This window comes from Salmo salar, chromosome 08 (assembly GCF_965601325.2).
Source record: "Salmo salar chromosome 08, fSalSal1, whole genome shotgun sequence".
Classification (NCBI taxonomy): Eukaryota; Metazoa; Chordata; class Actinopteri; order Salmoniformes; family Salmonidae; genus Salmo; species Salmo salar.
This window is the reverse complement of record NC_138298.1, coordinates 17,264,356-17,290,386: the sequence shown is the minus strand read 5'-3', so window position 1 is coordinate 17,290,386 and position 26,031 is coordinate 17,264,356. Positions and strand designations below refer to the sequence as shown.

The 26,031-nt window shown below is 43.2% G+C and overlaps 1 protein-coding gene across 1 annotated transcript; it reads right to left on the bottom strand.

The window, feature by feature from the left end:
• Positions 1–997: 997 nt before the first annotated feature.
• Positions 998–24,879, bottom strand: LOC106610137 (uncharacterized). Its single transcript, XM_082978402.1, has 8 exons — positions 24,291–24,879; positions 23,766–23,896; positions 15,751–15,924; positions 11,639–11,785; positions 11,399–11,510; positions 4,387–9,986; positions 3,164–3,295; positions 998–2,490 (listed from the first exon to the last, which is right to left on the bottom strand). The coding sequence occupies exons 1-6, from the start codon at positions 24,547–24,549 to the stop codon at positions 9,022–9,024; spliced, it is 1,788 nt and encodes a 595-aa protein (XP_082834528.1). The 5' UTR covers positions 24,550–24,879; the 3' UTR covers positions 998–2,490; positions 3,164–3,295; positions 4,387–9,021.
• Between the last annotated feature and the right edge of the window lie 1,152 nt (positions 24,880–26,031).

Below are 26,031 nucleotides of genomic sequence, written 5' to 3'. Positions count from 1 at the left end.
CCCCCGTGCATCCGGCAAAGGCGGAGGTGTTGCTAACATTTATGATAGAAAATTTCAATTTACAAAAAAAAGGACTGCATTTTCATCTTCTAGTCATGAAATCTATGCAGCCTACTCAATCACTTTTTATAGCTACTGTTTACAGGCCTCCTGGGCCGTATACAGCGTTCCTCACCGAGTTCCCTGAATTCCTATCGGACCTTGTAGCAATGGCAGATAATATTCACATTTTTGGTGACTTTAATATTCACATGGAAAAGTCCATAGACCGACTTCAAAAGGCTTTCGGAACCATCATCGACTCTGGGTTTTGTCCAACATGTCCCCGGACCTACTCACTGCCACAGTCCTACTCTGGACCTAGTTTTGTCCCGTGGAATAAATATTGTGGATCTTTATGTTTTTCCTCATAATCCTGGACTATTGGACCACCATTTTATTACGTTCACAATCGTCTCTCCTCCTTCACCAGCAGCACCTCTGGACCCTCATCCTCCTGGAAGAGACAGGTGATACAGATTACACAGACATACGCTCCCTCAGGTACGTACACATCAGAGGCAGCTGGTGGCAACTTAATTGAGGAGGCCTATAGTAATGGCTGCAATGGAATAAATGGAATGGTATCAAACATCCATGTGGTTGATACCATTCCATTGACTCCATTCCTGCCATTATTAGGAGCTGTCGTCCTCTCACCAGCCTCCTGTGTTACATGCACACAAAGATAAAACACTTTCAACATTTATCCTTCCCCACTGTGTTTGAGTCCTATACAGTAGTTACAGAATTACTTAATTGTTGTTAAATCCATCATGGTGGACATAAATATGTTGTGGGTAAATATAAGTCAGCTATGATAAGTCAAAATTCATCAAAAGACAAACCTGACTAAACTATTTTGATGTGTACAGTAGAGGTTTGTTAGTGTGTAGGTATATTTAGAATAGGGTGAGATCAGATGTGATGTATACTAAAGAGAGTCTCAATGAAAGTCTTACAATGAAAATTCCCATGTGTTTATTAAACATAAAGAAGTATTAAATACACTTTATGAAAACCACACATTCACGTGTCAACAAAATATCTGCATGAACTCAATAAACTGCATTCATTTTCTCATTGAAAAGTGTACTGGATAAAAAAATAGAGTAGTTGAACAGAAGTAATGAAACAGGCATTTGTGAACATCATATAGCCTACACAGTACAAACACAATATATAAGACTTTTTAGGCTTATATATCTACCATGTCTGGTTGCAATATTCTACCCAGGAATATTCAACACCGAAATCTGTTACTCTTGTTATTCTAAATTGTCTTTAATGCAGGGTTTGATGTAAATGTCAGAAGCTATCGAGTGGAATGAATACTTTCTATGTTATTGAGTGGAATACTTTTTCTACTGCTGTATCCTGAGGTAGCTTTGAGAACCTCTTTCCGCAGTCTGTACAGCGCCTCTCCTGTGTGGACTTTCAGGTGCCTCTTCAGGTTGGACGAGTGTGAGAAACTGGCCCGGCACAGGTGGCAGCCGAACAATTTCTCCCCTGTGTGGACCCTCCGGTGCTTCTTCAGGTCACCAGCCTGGTCGAGGCGCATGTGACACTGGGTACAGCTGAAGGCAGCTGAAGCCTTTGTTACAGAACATGCAGAGGAACCGTTTCTCTTTACTATTGCCTGATGTTGCTCCCCCTTCCTGAGCCTGGGCTCTAGTTGTGTCATTTGAGTTTAATACCTGATCGAAAAGGACACGGCCGTGTGAATTGGAAGGCCCCATGGACGTGCACACTGGGTCATGATCCATGAACATGTGTAAAGGGGGGTGGGTCGCGACATTTGGATTTGTCTCTAAGCTTTCCCCGTAATCTAAGTGTCTGTCTCCTAGGTGACTATCTGCATTCCATGTGGGAGGAACGTCGCCCTTCACTTTCACAGTAACTTTATCTACGATGAGACCCTCCACTTTCTTATCTAGGCACCCTTCAGAGTATACACTACTACTGTACCGGTTCCAGTCCCCTCTCATTGGATTAGTCTGTGTCTCTAAACCCAAGGGCATGTTGACAGGTTCCATCTCTGTATTGTAAGAACAAGACAGATCATCAACACCAGTGTGTAACGTTTCACCATCTCCAAGGGAATGAACCATCCTCTGGTGACATACCGGTAAATACTCTGAGCAAGGACAGCCCAGTGTCCTCAGCCCCAGTCTCTCTGGGTCTGATGCTGTGTGTAAGAGCCTTTGTGTTACAGTTAAACTTTTGGTGTCTGTCTCTGACTTAAGGACGGTGTTCGGCATTCCTCTGACCGCCGTGATGCTGTGTTGAGTTCTGGGCTGCGAGGCGAGGTCCTCCATGGCTACAGGGGGGCACTCCAGACGCTGCTCCAGTCTGGATGTCTCTGCTGTGTCGTGGGTCCTCCTCTCCTTCAGTCCTCTTCTGCTTGACCAGAGACGATCCTCCAGGACCTGCAGCCACTGCATTTGCAGACTGAGACAAGAAGAGAGGCGGTTATTTCCGGTACATGAGTTGAATAACAACGTCATAGGGAAGTCTCACAAGCTCCCCTATCCTCCTGAGACTCAGCAATTCATTTGCCCTCTCTAATGGACATTCCTTTTTGATCCGTATCTCTAATTAAGGCCATACATGCCACTGTGTCAGGTCCTGTTGTACATTTGAGAGGACATTCTGGGCATTTCAATGATATCACGTGGTTCTTGAAAATGGCTACCATCACAACTGGCACATTTTATGGTAAGTGTGTGCAATTATAATCAAATTGTTTCTAATAGTTAAATATCTCAGGAATAGTTTGGTGAGTATGCATGTTTTTTCCAGATTAAATAAGAGCTTGTTAATAAAAGGCCTCTGTTCATATTTACTACTAACTGAGTCCTAATGGCCACTACAGTGTAAATATAATACAACAAATCTTTACAAATATTTGATCACATTTGTTTCTTTGTAACATATTTTTGTTCACCCCAAAAAATATAAACATTTCAAAACCTTTTTTTGTTGACTCTCTGGTGGCTATGGCAGATAAATTAGGACTTACATGTAGGCAAGTTAATACCTGAGGGGAGTCTTTCTAAAATAAATTTGTCGCATTTTATTTACAAAGTAACTGTAATTTTTAATGCAACACTATTACACTAACCTCTATCATGGTAAAGTGCTGTGTTGAGGTTCCACATCCCCTCATCAACAGTGATTGGTTGGTCATCTCTCCATGTATTGTGTCCCGCTGGCTTCACAGAGATGCTGTGGCCTCCAGTGAGATGTCCTTCACCTGAGTGATTGAGGGAAAAGAGGTGGTTAGGTTAGCTACTGTCAGAGCTCAGCTGTATATTTATTTACACTGTCTAGAATTGGCGAGTATGTAAGGTAATACTTCTCAATTTCTTGATATACTGTTTATTGATCAATGTATTGTGTTCCATGCATCTTGACTAAATAATTGTAAAATCAGTAAATCAAGAATCTAGTTAGAATATGATAGTGTCTTTGCGCAAGATAGCAAAGTAATCAGGGGAATTATAACTTTTTATCCAAAAACTGACCAACACGTAATTCTAAGAAACACATCTAAAGACATGTACAGAGGAGAACGGGGCGACAGGCAATGAGCTATATATGAAAGGCGACGCAGCCTCCGCCTCCTTCAAAAACAAAAATCTGTCTTTGAGAAATGTCCAAAATTGAACACGACATAGTCGTCTACGAGTTTACAGATATCTGCCACGACTGCATTCGTGGAGGCGATTTGAGTGTGATAAACCATACAATTACAGTTAGCCATGATTGTTAGCAGCTAGCTACCAAGCGTTACCTAGATAACATCGATCAACCAAGTCCGGTCTACATGGGGTAAGTATGTGATGCTGTTAAATTTGTCATATTTTGTGTTCCAACATGGTGTTAATAAACGTTTAAATAACAACAATAAACGCGCTAACGTGGTAATTGTTTCCGTTAACACTGAAGAGAAAGGATCTTATTGGTTGGTGTCTTGGCTCAAAGGGTGTGGCTAAATGAAAAGGTTGTGCGCGCTGTTTTTTGAAACACGGTAAAGCGTATTACGTTACATATCAAATCTATTCGTGATCAGTATCTTTCAAGCTCAGTGCAGACTTGTTTAGAAAGAGCAGTGTCTTAGCAAGAACAGAGTAATATATAATTACTTTATTCCATCTACATCCCCTCTAAGGCAAATATGCAACTGTGCTTTATCTATCCCAGGTTTACTGTCTCTCTAAACACATGTATTTACAAGCCTGTTTCAAATGACAAGGTCCTAGATCAGTACTCCTAGTCAGAGAGGCATTGTGGATGTGAAGCCTGATCTAATACCATTCAGACAGTAGTTTACAGTGGGCTTACCCCAGTGAGACTGTGTGGCCCTGTGCTGCTCAGCTGGTTCCTCTGTGGGTTCAGGAGGTGGTGTAGTCTGGTTGTCCTCCATGACCATGGTTCCCTCAGGGGAACCCCCCGACCCCCCCCCCCCCCCCCTTCACCAGCAGCACCTCTGGACCCTCCTCCGCTTGGAAGAGAGAGGTGATAGAAATTACACAGACATACTCCCTCAGGTACGTACACACAGATAATAAACACACTTTCAACATTGAGTGTTTACCTTTCCCCACTATGTTTGAGTCCTATACTGTAGTTACAGAATGACTTAATTGTTGTGAACCCCATCATGGTGGACATTAATAGGATGTTTTGGATAAATATGAGTCGGCTATGATGAGTCAAAAGACAGACAAGCCTGACTAAACTATTTTGACGTGTACAGTATGTGTTTGTTAGTGTGTGGGTATGTGTAGGTATATTTAGTAAGTGTATATTGGTTATAAAGCGCTGTTGGGTGTATGTACAGTTGTGGCCAAAAGTTTTAAGAATGACACAAATATTAATTTTCACAAAGTCTGCTGCTTCAGTTTGTATGATGGCAATTTGCATATACTCCAGAATGTTATGAAGAGTGATCAGATGAATTGCAATTCATTGCAAAGTCCCTCTTTGCCATGCAAATGAACTGAATCCCCCAAAAACATTTGCACTGCATTTCAGCCCTGCCACAAAAGGGCCAGCTGACATCATGTTAGTGATTCTCTCGTTAACACAGGTGTGAGTGTTGACGAGGACAAGGCTGGAGATCACTCTGTCATGCTGATTGAGTTCGAATAACAGACTGGAAGCTTCAAAAGGAGGGTGGTGCTTGGAATCATTGTTCTTCCTCTGTCAAACATGGTTACCTGCAAGGAAACACGTGCTGTCATAATTGCTTTGCACAAAAAGGGCTTCACAGGCAAGGATATTGCTGCCAGTTAGATTGCACCTAAATCAACCATTTATCAGATCATCAAGAACTTCAAGGAGAGCGGTTCAATTGTTGTAAAGAAGGCTTCAGGGCGCCCAAGAAAGTCCAGCAAGAACCAGGACCATCTCCTAAAGTTGATTCAGCTGCGGGATCAGGGCACCACCAGTACAGAGCTTGCGCAGGAATGGCAGCAGGCAGGTGTGAGTGCATCTGCATGCACAGTGAGGCAAATACTTTTGGAGGATGACCTGGTGTCAAGAAGGGCAGCAAAGAAGCCACTTCTCTCCAGGAAAAACATCAGGGACAGACTGATATTCTGCAAAAGGTACAGGGATTGGACTGCTGAGGACTGGGGTCAAGTCATTTTCTCTGATGAATCCCCTTTCCGATTGTTTGGGGCATCTGGAAAAATGCTTGTCCGGAGAAGACAAGGTGAGCGCTACCATCAGTCCTGTGTCATGCCAACAGTAAAGCATCCTGAGACCATTCATGTGTGGGGTTGCTTCTCAGCCAAGGGAGTGGGCTCACTCACAATTTTGCCTTAGAACACAGCCATGAATAAAGAATGGTACCAACACATCCTCCGAGATCAACTTCTCCCAACCATCCAGGAACAGTTTGGTGACGAACAATGCCTTTTCCAGCATGATGGAGCACCTTGCCATAAGGCAAAAGTGAAAACTAAGTGGCTCGGGGAACAAAACATCGATATTTTGGGTCCATGGCCAGGAAACTCCCCAGACCTTAATCCCATTGAGAACTTGTGGTCAATCCTCAAGAGGCGGGTGGACAAACAAAAACCCACAAATTATGACAAACTCCAGGCATTGATTATGCAAGAATGGGCTGCCATCAGTCAGGATGTGGCCCAGAAGTTAATTGACAGCATGCCATGGGCGGATTGCAGAGGTCTTGAAAAAGAAGGGTCAACACTGCAAATATTGACTCTTTGCATCAACTTCATGTAATTGTCAATAAAAGCCTTTCACACTTATGATATGCTTGTAATTATACTTCGGTATTCCTTAGTAACATCTGACAAAAATATCTAAAGACACTGAGGCAGCAGACTTTGTGAAAATGAATATTTGTGTCATTCTCAAAACGTTTGGCCACGACTGTAGAATAGGGTGAGATCAGAAGTGATGTACACTGCTCAAAAAAATAAAGGGAACACTTAAACAACACAATGTAACTCCAAGTCAATCACACTTCTGTGAAATCAAACTGTCCACTTAGGAAGCAACACTGATTGACAATAAATTTCACATGCTGTTGTGCAAATGGAATAGACAACAGGTGGAAATTATAGGCAATTAGCAAGACACCCCCAATAAAGGAGTGGTTCTGCAGGTGGTGACCACAGACCACTTCTCAGATCCTATGCTTCCTGGCTGATGTTTTGGTCACTTTTGAATGCTGGCGGTGCTTTCACTCTAGTGGTAGCATGAGACGGGAGTCTACAACCCACACAAGTGGCTCAGGTAGTGCAGCTCATCCAGGATGGCACGTCAATGCGAGCTGTGGCAAGAAGGTTTGCTGTGTCTGTCAGCGTAGTGTCCAGAGCATGGAGGCGCTACCAGGAGACAGGCCTGTACATCAGATGTGGAGGAGGCCGTAGGAGGGCAACATCCCAGCAGCAGGACCGCTACCTCCGCCTTTGTGCAAGGAGGAGCAGGAGGAGCACTGCCAGAGCCCTGCAAAATGACCTCCAGCAGGCCACAAATGTGCATGTGTCTGCTCAAACAGTCAGAAACAGACTCCATGAGGGTGGTATGAGGGCCCGACGTCCACAGGTGGGGGTTGTGCTTACAGCCCAACACCGTGCAGGACGTTTGGCATTTGCCAGTGAACACCAAGATTGGCAAATTTGCCACTGGTACCCTGTGCTCTTCACAGATGAAAGCAGGTTCACACTGAGCACATGTGACAGACGTGACAGAGTCTGGAGACGCCGTGGAGAACGTTCTGCTGCCTGCAACATCCTCCAGCATGACTGGTTTGGCGGTGGGTCAGTCATGGTGTGGGGTGGCATTTCTTTAGTTAGCCGCACAGCCCTCCATGTGCTCACCAGAGGTAGCCTGACTGCCATTAGTTACCGAGATGAGATCCTCAGACCCCTTGTGAGACCATATGCTGGTGCGGTTGGCCCTGGGTTCCTCCTAATGCAAGACAATGCTAGACCTCATGTGGCTGGAGTGTGTCAGCAGTTCCTGCAAGAGGAAGGCATTGATGCTATGGACTGGTCCGCCCGTTCCCCAGACCTGAATCCAATTGAGCACATCTGGGACATCATGTCTCGCTCCATCCACCAACACCACGTTGCACCACAGACTGTCCAGGAGTTGGCGGATGCTTTAGTCCAGGTCTGGGAGGAGATCCCTCAGGAGACCATCCGCCACCTCATCAGGAGCATGCCCAGGCATTGTAGGGAGGTCATACAGGCACGTGGAGGCCACACACACTACTGAGCCTCATTTTTACTTGTTTTAAGGACATTACATCAAAGTTGGATCAGCCTGTAGTGTAGTTTTCCACTTTAATTTTGAGTGTGACTCCAAATCCAGACCTCCATGGGTTGATAAATTGGATTTCCATTGATTATTTTTGTGTCATTTTGTTGTCAGCACATTCAACTATGTAAAGAAAAAAGTATTTAATAAGATTATTTCATTCATTCAGATCTAGGATGTGTTATTTTAGTGTTCCCTTTATTTTTTTGAGCAGTGTATATTAAAGAGCTTCTCAATGAAAGTCTTAGAATGAAAAGTCCCATTTTGTGTTTATTAAACATAAAGAAGTGTTAAATACACCATATGAAAACTACAAATACACATGTATCAACTAAACATCTGCATGGATAAAAAAATTCTCATTAAAAGTGTCTTGGGGAAAAAAATAAAGTAGTTGAATGGATGTAACGTAACAGGCATTTGTGAACATCATATATACACTGAACAACAAACTTGGCTTCCAAGTGGGTGGGCCTATGCCTTCCAAGGCCCACCCATGGCTGCACCCCTGCCCAGTCATGTGAAATCCATAGATTAGGGCCTAATTCATTTATTTCAATTGACTGATTTCTGTAACTCAGTAAAATCTTTGGAATTGTTGCATGTAGCGTTTATATTTTTGTTCATTGTATAAATGCCTTATACAGTGAGTGTACAATTATGAACACCTGTTCTTTCCATGACATAGACTGACCAGGTGAAAGATATGATCTCTTATTGTTGTCACTTGTTAAATCCACTTCAATCAGTGTAGATTAGTGGGTTTTTCACACCCAACAGTTTCCCGTATGTATCAAGAATGGTCCACCAGCCAAAGGACATCCAGACAATTTGACACAACTGTGGGAAGCATTGGAGTCAATATGGGCCAGCTTCCACTTTCGACACCTTGTAGAGTCAATGCCCCGACGAATTGAGGCTGTTCTGAGGGCAAAAAGGTGGGGTGACACTAAATATTAGGAAGGTATTCTTAATGTTTTGTGCACTCAGTGTATATTACACAATGTCTGGATGCAATATTCTACCCAGGAATATTCAACCTTGAAATCTGCTACTCTCGCTATTCCAAATGCATCTGTGGATCTTTTCTGCTGACAAGAATGACAATTATTCTTTCTCTTTAATGCTGGGTTTGATCTAAACCTCAGAAGGTATTGAGTGATACGGTTCCTTTCTATGTCATAGAGTGGAATGGTCTTTCTGCTGGTGTATCCTGAGGTAGCTCCTCTCTGAGAACCTCTTCCTGCAGTGTGTACAGGCGAATGGTCTCTCTCCCGTGTGGACATTCAGGTGCCTATTCAGCTGGTGCTTGCGGGAGAACCTCTTCTCACACTGGGGGCAGCTGTAGGGTTTCTCCCCTGTGTGGACCCTCTGATGCCTCTTCAGGTCACCAGTCTGAGCGAAGCACATGTGACACTGGGTACAGCTGAAGGGTTTTACCCCTGTGTGGACCCTCTGGTGGATCTGCACCTGTTTTGGGAAACTGAAGGCTTTCCCACAGAATGAACACGGGAAGCGCTTCTCTTTGCCACCAGATCGACTGACAGTATTAATCCTAATACTATCATTTGTCAATGGACTTGTGTAGCCATTTAGTGTTGAGGCACTGGCATTGTCTGAGGTCTGGTTTAACATTAGGAGAGTGTGAGGAGGATGAAGGCCAGGGAGTGTCTGTGTTGTCACAGCGTTCATGTTCCAGTTGATAGATCCTATAGAAGGCAGGCTGAAGGCAGAATCTGTTAGGGGGTTAACCTGAGGCTCCATCAGTCTCTCTGAATCACAACTATAGGAGCAGGATGGAGTATCGTTAACAGAGTCTGTTTCTATTCTCTCCCGCTGCATATGGACACCTCTCTGTCCCTGTGGACCAAATCTACACCTCGCCTTGGTCTCAGCCAGTCTGTTGTCATGGAGACTAAGTTCGGATGTTGTTTTGTGTTCCACTGTCTGTTTCTGGTTGTGGTTAACAGTGTTGTTCCCCAGCCCAGAGTTGAGGACGCTGTCCCATCCACTGACCTCCACTATGTCACCTCTGGTCCTGGCCTGCTCAGGGATGTTGTCACCTGGGCCCTTGGCTGCACCCGTCTGAGTCTGGGAATCCAAGATGGCCACCCAGTCTTCTCTGTTAGCCTCCAGCCAATCACCTGCAGGAAGAGGTTAAAAAAATGTACTTAAGTCAATTACCTGGTGAAGTTCATACATTATAATGTGTTTTTGTATGTAAACATAAGTTGTATTGATTTCATTTTATGAATGAAGAAAAAAGAATAGCCAGGCGCATCACTATTCACATTGAGGTATATCTATTAGCAGTGACCACTTTTTGACCATGTCCGTGCTGGCATTCTATTCACTCTAATTTTGCTAAATTCTCTGAGTAAATCATCTAACATTTGAACCATATATGGTAGAGACATAGGGAGTGGACTATTGTTTTTCTGCTGTAAATCATTATTGAATTGACATATTTTATTAAACCATGAAAGAAAGAATAATTGTATGGGTGAACATGTCATGCCAAATAGTGTCCCCCAGCATCACAATGGGATTCGATGAGTTCTAGCTTCCGTTGCTAGGGCTGTTGGTAGAACTTTCAAAATTTTGACCGGCCTACGTAATGAACCAAACGTCCGTTGCTATACTATTGTTTTTCTGATGTTATAAACCTTGAATTACATTTTGTTTATTGGTGAACATCCAATATTATGTTCTAATATGTACAGTCACCTCAAATTATTGACATCCTTGATAAAGATGAGCATAAAAGACTGTATACAATAAATAATTCAAATACTGAGATATTGTATGCTCAGATTATATTATAATAACACAATTGGTCAGAGATTTGTTTAACAAATAATAAAAATACATCTCAAAGATGGGTGTCAAAGTTATTGGCACCCCTGTTTTCAATACTCCAGCACACACCCTTTGCGAGGATAACAACACAGAGACTTTTTCAAAAATGTTTTATGAGTTGGAGAACACATTGGGAGGAATCTTACACCATTTCTACATACAGAATCCTCCCAGATCCTTGATATCCTTTGTTTGTGCTTATGGACTGTCCTCTTCAAACCACAGGTTTTCAATGGGGTTGAAGTCCGGAGACTGAAATGGCCTTTGCAAAATGTGGATTTTTGTGGTCAATTAACCATTTCTTTGTGGATTTTCATGTGTGCTTGGGGTTATTGTCTTGCTGGAAGATCCACTTGCGGACTAGTTTCACCCTCCTGGCAGAGGCAACAAGGTTTTTGGCTAAAATGTCCTGCTACCGGGTAAAGTTCATGATGCCGTTAACAAGGGCCCCAGGACCAAAGGAAGCTAAATACCCCCATAACATCAAAGATCCACCACCATATGCTTCGACACCAAACCCACCACTGGTGTGCATGGCCAAAGAGCTCTATTTTCCTGTCAACTGACCAGAGCACCTTCTGGAGTTTGCTAAATGAGATTGGTACTTGGATTGAAACCAGTACAATGAGGAGCTAGCGTCTTGTAGGAGTGACACCACCTGTCGGAAGACAATGTGCTATATGTATTTCACCCTTACCTTGCTCCCCCATCTTAGGTCCACTCAGCAGATCAATGCTCTTTGGTCCGTCTTCTATTGTCTCCTCTTTGACTAGCAGCAGATCAGGCTTCTCATCCTCCATGTCTACTGACTGTAAGAGATACAGAGTGAGAGGATGTTGGATCAAGAAATCTGATATGAGCACCTTGCTATGGGGAGACTTTGTGGATACAGGCCCTGACCTAAAACCATACAGACAGTAGTTCACAGTGGGCTCACCCCAGTGAGACTGTGTGTGGTCCTGTGTTGCTCAGCTGGTTCCTCTGTGGGTTCAGGAGGAGGTGTAGTCTGGTTGTCCTCCATGACCATGGTCCCCTCAGGGTTCCCCAGACTCTCCTCCTTTACTAGCAGCACCTCTAGTCCCTCCTGGAAGAGACAGGTGATACAGACATACACTCCCTCAGGTACGTACACAGATAATAAACACACTTTAAACTTAGTGTTTACCCATCCACACTACGTTTGATTCCTGTACTGTAGTTACATAATGACTTCATTGTTGTTAAACCCATCATGGTGGACATAAATATGATGTAGGTAAATATAAGTCAGCTATGATAAGTCAAAAGTCAGACAAACCTGACTAAACTATTTTGACGTGCACAGTAGGTGTTTGTTAGTGTGTGTGTGTATGTGTAGGTATATTTAGTGTATATTGGTTATAAAGCGCTGTTGGATGTATGCAGAATAGTGTGAGATCAGATGTGATGTATACTAAAGAGAGTCTCAATGAAAGTCTTAGAATGAAAAGTCCCATTTTGTCTTTATTAAACAAAGTTTTAAAATACACCACATGAAAACCACACATGCATGTGTCAAAAAAAAAAAAAATCACTTAAACTACATTCATTTTCTCATTAAAAGTTATTTTTAAAAGTAAGTAGTTGAACGGAAGTAATGAAATGTGAACATCATATAGGCTACACTGTACAAACACTATGTAACAAGACTTTTTAGGCATATACATGTAGTGTACAAAACATTAGGAACATCTTTCTAATACAGAGTTGCACCCCCCTGCCCCACCCTCAGAACAGCCTCAATTCGTCAGGGCTTGGACTCCACAAGGTGTTGAAAGAGTGCCGCAGGGATGCTGGTCCATGTTGACTCCAAGGCTTCCCGAAGTTCTGTCAAGTTGGCTGGATGTCCTTTGGGTGGTGGACCATTCTTGATACACACGGGAAATTGTTGTGTGTGAAAAACCCAGCAGCGTTGCAGTTCTTGACACACTCAAACCTGTGCGCCTGGCACCTACTACCGAACCCCGTTCAAAGGCATTTAAATCTATTGTCTTGCCCATTCACCCTCTGAATGGCAGACATGCATAATCCATGCCTCACTTGTCTCAAGGCTTAAAAAACCTTCTTTAACCTGTCTCCTCCCCTTCATCGACACTAACTGAAGTGGATTTAACAAGTGATAATAACAAGGGATCATAGCTTTCACCTGGATATACAGTTGAAGTCAGAAGTTTACATACACCTTAGCCAAATACCTTTAAACTCAGTTTTTAACAATTCCTGACATTTAATCCTAGTAAAAATTCCCTGTCTTAGGTCAGTTAGGATTACCACTTCATTTTAAGAATGTGAAATGTCAGAATAATAGTAGAGAGAATGAATTATTTCAGCTTTTATTTTCATCACATTCCCAGTGGGTCAGAAGTTTACATACACTCAATTCGTATTTGGTAGCATTGCCTTTAAATTGTTTAACTTGGGTCAAACGTTTCAGGTAGCCTTCCACAAGCTTCCCACAATAAGTTGGGGTAATTTTGGCCCATTCCTCCTGACAGAGCTGGTGTAACTGAGTCAGGTTTGTAGGCCTTCTTGCTCACACATGCTTTTTCAGTTCTGCCCACACATTTTCTATAGGATTGAGGTCAGGGCTTTGTGATGGCCACTCTAATACCTTGACTTTGTTGTCCTTAAGCCATTTTGAATCAACTTTGGAAGTATGCTTGGGGTCATTGTCCATTTGGAAGACCCATTTGCGACCAAGCTTTAACTTCCTAACTGATGTCTTGAGATGTTGTTTCAATATAGCCACATAATTTTCCTGCCTCATGATGCCATCTATTTTGTGAAGTGCACCAGCAAAGCACCCCCACAACATGATGCTGCCACCCCCGTGCTTTACGGTTGGGATGGTGTTCTTCGGCTTCCAAGCCTCCCCCTTTTGCCTCCAAACATAACGATGGTCATTATGGCCAAACAGTTCTATTTTTGTTTCATCAGACCAGAGGACATTTCTACAAAAAGTACGATCTTTGTCCCCATGTTCAGTTGCAAACCGTAGTCTGGCTTTTTTATGGCGGTTTTGAAGCAGTGGCTTCTTCCTTGCTGAGCGGCCTTTCAGGTTATGTTGATAGAGGACTCCTTTTACTGTGGATATTGATACTATTGTACCCGTTTCCTCCAGCATCTTCACAAGGTCCTTTGCTGTTGTTCTGGCAATGATTTGCACTTTTCGCACTAAAGTACGTTCATCTCTAGGAGACAGAACACGTCTCCTTCCTGAGCGGTATGAAGGCTGCGTGGTCCCATGGTGTTTATACTTGCGTACTATTGTTTGTACAGATGAACCTGGTACCTTCAGGCATTTGGAAATTGCTCCCAAGGATGAACCAGACTTGTGGAGGTCTACAATTTTTTTTCTGAGGTCTTGGCTGATTTCTTTTGATTTTCCCATGATGTCAAGCAAAGAGGCACTGAGTTTGAAGGTAGGCCTTGAAATACATCCACAGGTACACCTCCAATTGATTCAAATGATGTCAATTAGCCTAACAGAAGCTTCTCAAGCCATGACATTTTTGGAATTTTCCAAGCTTTTGTAAACTTCTGACCCACTGGAATTGTGATACAATGAATTATAAGTTAAATAATCTGTCTGTAAACAATTGTTGGAAAACTTTCTTGTGTCATGCACAAAGTAGATGTCCTATCCGACTTGCCAAAACTATAGTTTGTTAACAAGAAATTTGTGGAGTGGTTGAAAAACGAGTTTTAATAACTCCAACCTAAGTGTATATAAACTTCCGACTTCAACTGTATGTATGTATGTATGTATGTATGTATGTATGTATGTATGTAGTATATATATATATATATCACACAATATCTGGATGCAATATTCTACCCAGAAATATTGAACATTGAAATCTGTCACTCTCGTTATTCCAGATGCATCTGTGGATACTTTCTGCTGACAACAATGAAAATTAAACTTTGTCTTTAATGCAGGGTTTGATCTAAATGTCAGCAGCTATCCAGTTGAATGTTTTTTCTGCTGGTTTATCCTGAGGTCTCTCTTCTCTGAGAACCTCTTCCCGCAGTGCGTACAGGCAAAGGGCCTCTCTCCCGTGTGGACCTTCTAGTGCATTTTCAGCTGGTGCTGGTGGGAGAACCTCTTCTCACACTGGGGGCCGCTGTAGAGTTCTCCCCTGTGTGGACCCTCTGGTGCCTCTTCAGGTTGAACGAGTGTGAGAAACTGGCCTGGCAAAGGTGGCAGACGAACGGTTTCTCCCCTGTGTGGACCCTCTGATGCCTCTTCAGGTTGCCAGCCTCAGCGAAGCGCATATGACACTGGGTACAGTTGAATGGTTTCTCCCCTGTGTGGACCCTCTGGTGAATCTCCACCTTCTGGAGGCAGCTGAAGCCTTTGTTACAGAACATGCAGAGGAACGGTTTCTCTTTACTATTGCCTGATGTTGCGCCCCCTCCCTGAACCTGGGCTCTCGCCCTGTCATCTGAGTTCAATACCTGATCAAAAAGGACGTGGCTGTGTGAATCAGAAGGCTCCATCGACGTGGACACTGGGTCGCATTCCCTGAACACATGTAAAGGGGAGTGGGTCGCGACATTTAGATTTGTCTCTAAACTTTTCCTGTAGTCTAAGAAGTCACTGTTGTTGCCCTGCGAGTGTCGTTCTCCTAAGTGAGTTTCGTCTGGATTATATATCAGAGGAGTGTCGCCCTCCACTTTCACAGTCACCTCATCTTCGACCAGACCCGCCCCTTTCTTATCCAGGCACCCTTCAGAGTATACACTACTACTGTACCGGTTCCAGTTCCCTCTCATTGGATTAGTCTGTGTATCTAAGCCCACAGGCATGTCACCAGGTATCATCTCTGTAGCATATGAACAGGACAGATCATTGCCAGTCTGTAGCGCGTCACCTGAGTCCCGATGGGACAGAACCATCCTCGGGCTCAGGTTACCGTGAAGTAAATACTCTGAGCGAGGAGCAGGAGGACAGCCCAGTTGCTCCAGCACCGTTAAAGTCTCTGTATCTGTCTCTGACTTGAGGACGGTGTTCGGCGTTCCACTGACCTCCGTGATGCTGTGTCGGGTCCTGGGCTGCACTGGGGTGGTGGTGGGGTCCTCCATGGCTACAGGGGGCGCTCCAGCTGCTCCAGTCTGGATGGCTCTGCTGTGCCGTGGGTCATCCTCTCCTTCAGACCTCTCCTGTTTGACTCCAGGACCTGCAGCCTCTGCATCTGCAGACTGACACAAGAGAGGAGGTTATTATGAAAGTCCTGCCTACTTCCTGTTTCCAGTCCCATACGGTTTTTGCATGGGCTTCAACCTTATATCATCAAATTCATGACACAGTCATAAAATATATATATTTTTTATTTCACTAGGTAGGCTAGTTGAGAACAAGTTCTCATTTGCAACTGCGACCTGGCCAAGATAAAGCATAGCAATTCGACACATACAACAACACAGAGTTACACATGGAATAAAGAAAACATACAGTCAATAATACAGTAGAACAAAAGAAAACAAAAAGTCTATATACAGTGAGTGCAAATGAGGTAAGTTATGGCAATAAATAGGCCATGGTGGAGAAGTAATTACAATATAGCAATTAAACACTGGAATGGTAGATGTGCAGAAGATGAATGTGCAAGTAGAGATACTGGGGTGCAAAGGAGCAAGATAAATATATAATTACAGTTTGGGGATGAGGTAGGTAGACAGATGTGCTGTTTACAGATGGGCTATGTACAGGTGCAGTGATCTGTGAGCTGCTCTGACAGCTGGTGCTTAAAGCTAGTGAGGGAGATATGAGTCTCCAGCTTCAGAGATTTTTGCAGTTCGTTCCAGTCATTGGCAGCAGAGAACTGTAAGGAAAGACGACCAAAGGAGGAATTGGCTTTGGGGGTGACCAGTGAGATATACCTGCTGGAGCGCGTGCTACAGGTGGGTGCTGCTATGGTGACCAGTGAGCTGAGATAAGGCAGGGCCTTACCTAGCAGAGACTTTTAGATAACCTGTAGCCAGTGGGTTTGGCGACCAGTATGAAGCGAGGGCCAACCAACGAGAGCGTACAGGACGTAATGGTGGGTAGTGTATGGGGCTTTGGTGACAAAACGTATGGCACTGTGATAGACTGCATCCAGTTTGTTGAGTAGAGTGTTGAAGGCTATTTTATAGATGACATCACCGAAGTCGAGGATCAGTAGGATGGTCAGTTTTACGAGGGTATGTTTGGCAGCATGAGTGAAGGATGCTTTGTTGCGATATTGGAAACCGATTCTAGATTTCATTTTGGATTGGAGATGCTTAATGTGAGTCTGGAAGGAGGATTTACAGTCTAACCAGACACCCAGGTATTTGTAGTTGTCCACGTATTCTAAGTCAGAACCGTCCAGAGTAGTGATGCTGGACGAGCGAGCAGTTGCGGGCAGTGATCGATTGAATAGCATGCATTTAGTTTTACTTGCGTTTAAGAGCAGTTGGAGGCCACGGAATGAGAGTTGTATGGCATTGAAGCTCGTCTGGAGATTAGTTAACAGTGTCCAAAGAGGGGCCAGAAGTATACAGAATGGTGTCGTCTGCGTAGAGGTGGATCAGAGAATCACCAGCAGCAAGAGCAACATCATTGATGTATACAGAGAAGAGAGTCGGCCCGAGAATTGAACCCTGTGGCACACCCATAGAGACTGCCAGAGGTCCGGACAACAGGCCCTCCAATTTCACACACCTAACTCTATCAGAGAAGTAGTTGGTAAACCAGGCGAGGCAATCATTTGAGAAACCAAGGATGTCGAGTCTGCCAATAAGAATGTGGTGATTGACAGAGTCGAAAGCCTTGGCCAGGTCGATGAATACGGCTGCACAGTAATGTCTCTTATCGATGGCGGTTATGATGTCGTTTAGGACCTTGAGCGTGGCTGAGGTGCACCCATGACCAGCTCTGAAACCAGATTGCATAGCGGAGAAGGTACGGTGGGATTCGAAATGGTCGGTAATCTGTTTGTTAACTTGGCTTTCGAAGACCTTAGAAAGGCAGGGTAGGATAGATATAGGTCTGTAGCAGTTTGGGCCTAGAGTGTCACCCCCTTTGAAGAGGGGGGTGACCGCGGCAGCTTTCCAATCTTTGGGAATCTCAGACGATACGAAAGAGGTAGCAACAATTTCGGCAGATCATTTTAGAAAGAGAGGGACCAGATTGTCTAGCCCGGCTGATTTGTATGGGTCCAGATTTTGCAGCTCTTTCAGAACATCAGCTATCTGGATTTGGGTGAAGGAGAAATGGTGGGGGCATTGGCAGGTTGCTGTGGAGGGTGCCGGCCAGTTGACCGGGGTAGGGGTAGCCAGGTGGAAAGGATGGCCAGCCGTAGAGAAATGCTTATTGAAATTCTCAATTACAGTGGATTTATCGGTGGTAACAGTGTTTCCTAGCCTCAGAGCAGTGGGCAGCTGGGAGGAGGTGCTCTTATTCTCCATGGACTTTACAGTGTCACAGAACTTTTTTGAGTTAGTACTACAGGATGCAAATTTCTGTTTGAAAAAGATAGCCTTAGGTTTTCTAACTGCCTGTGTATATTTGTTCCTAACTTCCCTGAAAAGTTGCATATCATGGGGGCTATTCGATGCTAATGCAGAACGCCACAGGATGTTTTTGTGCTGGTCAAGGGCAGACAGGTCTGGAGTGAACCAAGGACTCTATCTATTCCTAGTTCTAAATTTTTGGAGTGGGGCATGCTTATTTAAGATGGTGAGGAAGGCACTTTTAAAGAATAGCCAGGCATCATCTACTGACGAGATGAGGTCAATGTCATTCCAGGATACCCCGGCCAGGTCGATTAGAAAGGCCTGCTCACAGAACTGTTTTAGGGAGCGTTTGACAGTGATGAGGGGTGGTCGTTTGGTCGCAGACCCATTACGGATGCAGGCAATGAGGCAGTGATCGCTGAGATCTTGATTGACAACAGCAGAGGTGTATTTGGAGGGCGAGTTAGTTAGGATGACATTTATGAGGGTGCCCGTGCTTACAGATTTGGGGTTGTACCTGGTAGGTTCATTGATCATTTGTGTGAGATTGAGGGCATCAAGCTTAGATTGTAGGATGACTGGGGTGTTAAGCATGTCCCAGTTTAGGTCACCTAGTAGCATGAGCTCAGAAGATAGATGGGGGCAATCAATTCACATATGGTATTGAGGGCACAGCTGGGGGCAGAGGGAGGTCTATAGCAAGCGGCAACAGTGAGAGACTTGTTTCTGGAAAGGTGAATTTTTAGAAGTAGAAGCTCGAATTGTTTGGGTACAGACTTGGATAGTAATACAGAACTCTGCAGGCTATCTTTGCAGTAGATTGCAACACCGCCCCCTTTGGCAGTTCTATCTTGGCGGAAAATGTTATAGTTAGCGATGGAGATTTCAGGGTTTTTGGTGGTTTTCCTAAGCCAGGATTCAGACACGGCTAAGACATCCGGGTTGGCAGAGTGTGCTAAAGCAGTGAGTAAAACAAACTTAGGGAGGAGGCTTCTAATGTTAACATGCATGAAACCAAGGCTTTTACGGTTACAGAAGTCAACAAATAAGAGCACCTGGGGAGTGGGAGTGGAGCTAGGCACTGCAGGACCTGGATTAACCTCCACATCACCAGAGGAACAGAGGAGAAGTAGAATAAGTGTACGGCTAAAGGCTATACGAACTGGCCGTTTAGCACGTTCGGAACAGAGAGTAAAAGGAGCAGGTTTCTGGGCACGATAGCATAGATTCAAGGCATAGTGTACAGACAAAGGTAAGGTAGGATGTGAGTACATTGGAGGTAAACCTAGGCATTGAGTAATGATGAGAGAGATATAGTCTGTAGTAGAGGTCGACTGATTGATTTTTCAACGCCGATACCGATAATTGGAGGACCAAAAAAAGGCGATACCGATTAATCGGACGTTTTAAAAAAAAAAAAATTTTTGTTTGTAATAATGACAATTACAACAATACTGAATGAACACTTATTTTAACTTAATATAATACATCAACAAAATCAATTTAGCCTCAAATAAATAATGAAACATGTTCAATTTGGTTTAAATAATGCAAAAACAAAGTGTTGGAGAAGAAAGTAAAAGTGCAATATGTGCCATGTAAGAAAGCTAACGTTTAAGTGCCTTGCTCAGAACATGAGAACATATGAAAGCTGGTGGTTCCTTTTAACATGAGTCTTCAATATTCCCAGGTAAGAAGTTTTAGGTTGTAGTTATAATAGGAATTATAGGACTATTTCTCTCTATACGATTTGTATTTCATATACCTTTGACTATTGGATGTTCTTATAGGCACTTTAGCATTGCCAGTGTAACAGTATAGCTTCCGTCCCTCTCCTCGCTCCTACCTGGGCTCGAACCAGGAACACATCGACAACAGACACCTTCGAAGCAGCGTTACCCATGCAGAGCAAGGGGAACAACTACTCCAAGTCTCAGAGCGAGTGACGTTGGAAACGCTATTAGCGCGCACCCCGCTAACTAGCTAGCCATTTCACATCGGTTACACCAGCCTAATCTTGGGAGTTGATAGGCTTGAAGTCATAAACAGCGCAATGCTTGAAGCATTGCTTAGAGCCGCTGGCAAAACGCACGAAAGTGCTGTTTGAATGAATGCTTACGAGCCTGCTGGGCCTACCACCACTCAGTCAGACTGCTCTATCAAATCATAGACTTAATTATAATATAATAAACACACAGAAATACGAGCCTTAGGTCATTAATATGGTCAAATCCGGAAACTATCATCTCAAAAACAAAACGTTTTTTCTTTCAGTGAAATACGGAACCGTTCCGTATTTTATCTAACGGGCGGCATCCCTAAGTCTAAATATTCCTGTTACATTGCACAACCTTCAATGTTATGTCATCATTACGTAAAATTCTGGCAATTAAGTTTGCAACGAGCCAGGCGGCCCAAACTGTTGCATATACCCTGACTCTGCGTGCAATGAACGCAAGAGAAGTGACACAATTTCACCTGGTTAATATTGCCTGCTAACCTGGATTTCTTTTAGCTAAATATGCAGGTTTAAAAATATATACTTCTGTGTATTGATTTTAAGAAAGGCATTGATGTTTATGGTTAGGTACATGTTGGAGCAAAGACAGTCCTTTTTCACGAAAGCGCACCACATCGATTATATGCAATGCAGGACAGGCTAGATAAACTAGTAATATCATCAACCATGTGTAGTTAACTAGTGATTATGACTGATTGATTGATTGATTGTTTTTATAAGATAAGTTTAATGCTAGCTAGCAACTTACCTTGGCTTCTTACTACATTCGCGTAACAGGCAGGCTCCTCATGGAGTGCAATGTAAAGCAGGTGGTTAGAGCGTTGGACTAGTTAACCGTAAGGTTGCAAGATTGAATCCCCAAGCTGACAAGGTAAAAATCTGTCGTTCTGCCCCTGAACAAGGCAGTTAACCCACCGTTCCTAGGCCGTCATTGAAAATAAGAATGTGTTCTTAACTGACTTGCCTAGTTAAATAAAGGTGTAAACATTTTTTAAATAAATAAAATTAAAATAAATTAAAATCGGCAAATCGGTGTCCAAAAATACCGATTACCGATTGTTATGAAAACTTGACATCGTGATGTCATCGCATATGTAGGAGGTGGAACAACATGGTTGGTTAAGACATATTGAGCAGAGCTAGAGGCTCTACAGTGAAATAAGACAGTAATCACTAACTAGGACAGTAATGGACGAGGCATATCGATATTAGAGAGAGGCATGCATAGCCAAGTGAACATATGGGTCCAGTGAGTTGTTGGGCTGACTGGGGACACGGCGATTCAGACAGTTAGCAGGCCGATGCTAACAGTTAGTAGGCCGGGGCTAAACAAGCTAGCAGTTAGCAGACTGGGGCTGGCAAATTGTTACGTTCCCCAGTTTCTGTGTTGTAGTTTGTGTATTTGTGAGTGTGTTTCAGGTAATGGCTTCCTGAAGTTCTCCAAGCAGCTGATTGGTCGGCCCCCATTGCTGATTGGAGAGCTGACCCCGCCCCCTTGTCAGGACGCAGCTGTCTCCAATTACCAACCCCAGCTAAAGCTTTATAAGCCAGTGTTCTGTTGCTCAGAGGGAGATGATTTCAGAGAGATAATTGCTGAGAGAGAAGGTTGATGGCAGAGGGATATATGTTGGTTGTTTCTCAGACAGAGATTTGGTATGTACTTAATTAGTTGTTGCTGAGAAAGCTTATTGTTACGTTCTGTGTTTGGTGCTCAGAGAGAGTTTTCTTTAATGTCCTGGGTTAGTGTTTTCTCAGTTTTGTTGTGAAATTGTTTGTTATTCTGTTTCCTTTGTTCCCGGGGGGGAAGGGGAAGGGACCTAGGGAGTGCTTAGGCAAGAGGCCCGCGGGCATACATATACCCGTAGTAATTTATTGTCTATGCACACTAGGAAAGACCTGGGCGGACCATCCCCTGTGTTTTGGTTAGTGCACCAGGTGGTACTAGTTAAGTAGTGGGTAGGCAGGTAAGGTAGGAGAGGGGGCTTTGATATTTACTTTCTTTGCTTTGGTTCCGTCCAGCCCCTTTTCCCCAAACTTACCGTGTGAAGGAATAAATTCCCTGTAAACGGTGTTCTCTGCCTTTTTGTCATCCTTACTCACACCTACAGTCCATACCTCTTTCACACCACGGAGAGTTGAGTTGTAGCAGGGTGTTGCGTTCCCTCTTACTAGAGGCGTGCGTAACACAAATGATATTAGTGTTTTCATTTGATCATACCTGAAAACATTTGACGCTTAAGACACATTGGCGAAAGTTAGTCTAATTTGAACTACAACTCAGCAGCCTCACAGGACAAAAACCTGTTCACTCGGAAACACATACATTTTGATGTCTTATATGACCGCATTTTATGAATTTTACGATGCAAAGTATTAACCTATAAAACAATAAAGTACAACTTTCATGGTGTACAACAATGGGCTTGTTTGAGCGGTAAGGAACCCACTAGACGAAAGTCGAGGAGTGAAGTCTGGAGGTGCATCTGCCAAAGCCAAAAGTCAGGCACTGTAGTGGTTTTCCAACAGCAAGGCTCAGATTAACATGGTAATGTCCAAATAGCTTCTATTGTTTATAAAAAAGTTTGTCTGTATGAATGTTAAAATGAACTATTCTATAACCCCATATCCCACACTTACAAACAGCAAACATAATGCGTGTACAATTAGAGAGATGTCTCAAAGGGATAACTGGGCCCAAAATCTGTTTTTTGCTCACTGTAGTTTTATATGGAGTTCAGTGAGTGTCGAATTTGGTTAACAAATGTTATGCCTTATTTGCTACATGTGACTTATTTGACTGAATAGAATTTACAATAATTAGGTTGTTTTGAGTGTACTGAAGACAGATGGTTACTTAATGCAAAAACAAACCAAGGGTTGCGATTTTGAATCTCATCACGGACAATTTTAGCTACACTGTACAAAAATATAAAAGCAACATGTAAAGTGTTGGACCAATGTTTCATGAGCTGAAATAAAAGATCCCAGACATTTTCCATACACACAAAAAACATCTCTCTCTCAAATGTGCACAAATGTGTTTACATCTCTGTTAGTGAGCATTTCTGCTTTGCCAAAATAATCCATCCACATGACAGGAGTCATTGCACATGTTCACCTTGTGCTGCGGACAATAAAAAGGCCACTCTAAAATGTGCAGTTTTGTCACACAACACAATGCCACAGATGTTTGAGGGAGCATGCAATTGGTATACTGACTACAGGAATGTCCACCAGAGCTGTTGCCAGATAATTGAAGGTTCATTTCTCTACCATAAGCCACCTCCAATGTTGTTTTAGAGAATTTGGCAGTATGTCCAACCAGCCTCACAACCGCAGACCATGTGTATGGCGTCCTGTGGGCGAGCAGTTTGCTACTGGCTCTTAAGAATTCGATAACAATGTCGTAGGGAAGTCTCACAAGCTCCCCTATGGCAGATAAATAAGGATGATCATGTAAGCAAATTAATCGCTGAGGGGAGCCTTACTGCAATTTTATTTACAAAGTAACTCATTTTTAATGCAACACTATTACACTAACCTCTATCACGATAACATGCTGGGTTGAGGTTCCACTCCCCTCATCAACAGTGATTGGTTGGTCACCTCTCCATGTATTTTGTCCTGCTGGCTTCAAAAAACTCCTGTGGCCTCCAGTGAGATGTCCTTCACCTGAGAGAGTGATTGGGGGAGAAGAGGTGGATGGTTAGCTACTGTCAATGCTCAGTGGTATATTGTAAACTATTGGCAGTTTTGACAAGATTTGTAAAGGATGTAAGGTAACACTTCTCATAACTTCTTAAAATACTATTATTGATATGTTGTGTTCCACGTATCACATTGTTTTCATTGAGTAAATAATAGGAAATGCAGTTAATCAAGAATCTGGTTAGAATATGATGCGTCTTTGCGCAAGATAAGTAATTAGAGGAATTACTGCACACTATTCAAAAACTGACCAAGACCCAATTCTGGGTAACACATATGAACACGTGCAGAGGGGAACAGGCACTAAACCATATGAACATCGACAGGCTGCGCTGCCTCTGCCTTCCGGGAAATGTACCTCTTGCTATGTTTCTGTGTCGGTCGAGGATCTTGACACTGCTGGGACGACTGGCGGGGACGCGCTCCCGTGCCACCTTCAGTTCCAGTAGCTGTAGTTTCCTCCGCAATGCCCTGTTTTCTTTCTGGCTTTGAGTTATTTCCAAACGAAACACTGCATAGTCGTCGTCTACGAGTTTACAAATGTCTGCCACGGCTGCATTTGCTAGCACCTCCATGATGGAGGCTATTTGAGTGTGAAAAACCAAACAGTTAGCCATTGTTAGCCAAAGTTAGCAGCTAGCTAGATAACATCTATCAACCAAATCCTCTATCCAACGAGAATTAAAGACTACATGGGCTAAGTATGTGATGCTGTGCGGTTAAATTTGTCATATTTTGATTTCCATGGTGTCAATAAACGTAAAAATAAAAACGCTAATGTGGAAATTGTTCTTGGTCACTGTTCACTTCCGTTTACACTGAAGAGAAACGACGTTATTGGTTGGCGTCATAGCTCAAAGGGTGTGGTTAAATGAAAACTGTATGCTCGCCAGTCATGTGCGGGTCAGTTTTTTGTTCACCCGCAATTGCTAATAACTTATCTGCAAACGCCCGACTATACGTGATAAAGTGAACATCTGAGTCCTGCACCCGACCCTCACCCGCAAATATAGAAAATCTGCAGTAGGCTACTGTCAAATATGGCGGAACGATTTTTTGACAGAGGCCGCATGATTATTTTGTTGCTGCCTAATTTAGATATGTTTCTGCTTGTCATTTCCGACATTTTGGTAGGCTATTTGTTAGTCAATATATAATTGTATACATGTAGCTTGTCTCCTGTTATTATATTACAATAATTTCGCTACACCCACAATAACATCTGCTAAAAATGTGTATGAGACCTATAACATTTGATTTTGATATGTTGCCCTAGAAGACGAAATAAACCCTTGCTCAACAGAATGTCATAAATGATTGAATTAATGTTTCAATGGGTGAATTTTTCACTGGCAATTCTGCTTCTTTCATTTAGGGACCAGGGAGAAAATGCAAAATCCCAAATATGTTCTGTGCAAAATTTCCATTTGACCGGTTGTAAGGAAATAGAAACCTTTGAAATCGACCCAACATGTTTCTGATAAGATTTCAGTTCGGCTTGGAAGCATATTTGATTTGATTTATTAGGATCCCCATTAGCCGATGCCAATGGCAACGGCTAGTCTCACTGGTGTCCGACACATAAGGAAGAAGACATTACAGACAAAAGACTTAACAATTTACATACGTTTTTATGAACATGTGTGCGTGTGCATCTATCAGTTACACATGCATGTCAGTACATACAAACAAGTAGGACACTCCCCCCCCCCCCCCCCCCCCCCCCCCCATTGAGAGAGACAGCTGCATGTGAGCTCACACATTTTTTTGTACGTGTTTTTTACAAAAAGATAGATTTGGAGTTAGATAAACTTGGTTTTTTGGCAGGTACATATGCAGGATGCTACCCTCCACAGCATGGCCTTCGCTCCAGATCAAAACTCCAAACCTACAACCTAATTTTGATCAAAATTAACTGGAGAGATTACTGCTTCCAAGGTTTTCTTTTTACAAGCTATACGGAGGGTGCAAAGAGCAAAGACCTGAGGACACCATCCAATGTGGAAGTTAGTGAATAGTGTTTGGTCTGATGCTATTTTGAAAGCCAAGAAGAAAAAAAGAAAAAGAAAGTACATTACAATGATATATTTTATTTTATG

What these genes read in the sequence shown, in the direction of transcription:
- LOC106610137 (XM_082978402.1), bottom strand. Translation starts at nt 24,549, where the DNA reads ATGGCTAACTGTTTGGTTTTTCACACTCAAATAGCCTCCATCATGGAG. An exon ending in CCCGACACAGCATCACGGAG is followed by an intron (nt 11,786 to 15,750) that starts GTCAGTGGAACG and finishes TGTCTCTTCCAG; the next exon opens with GAGGGACTAGAGGTGCTGCT. An exon ending in CCACACACAGTCTCACTGGG is followed by an intron (nt 11,511 to 11,638) that starts GTGAGCCCACTG and finishes TATCTCTTACAG; the next exon opens with TCAGTAGACATGGAGGATGA.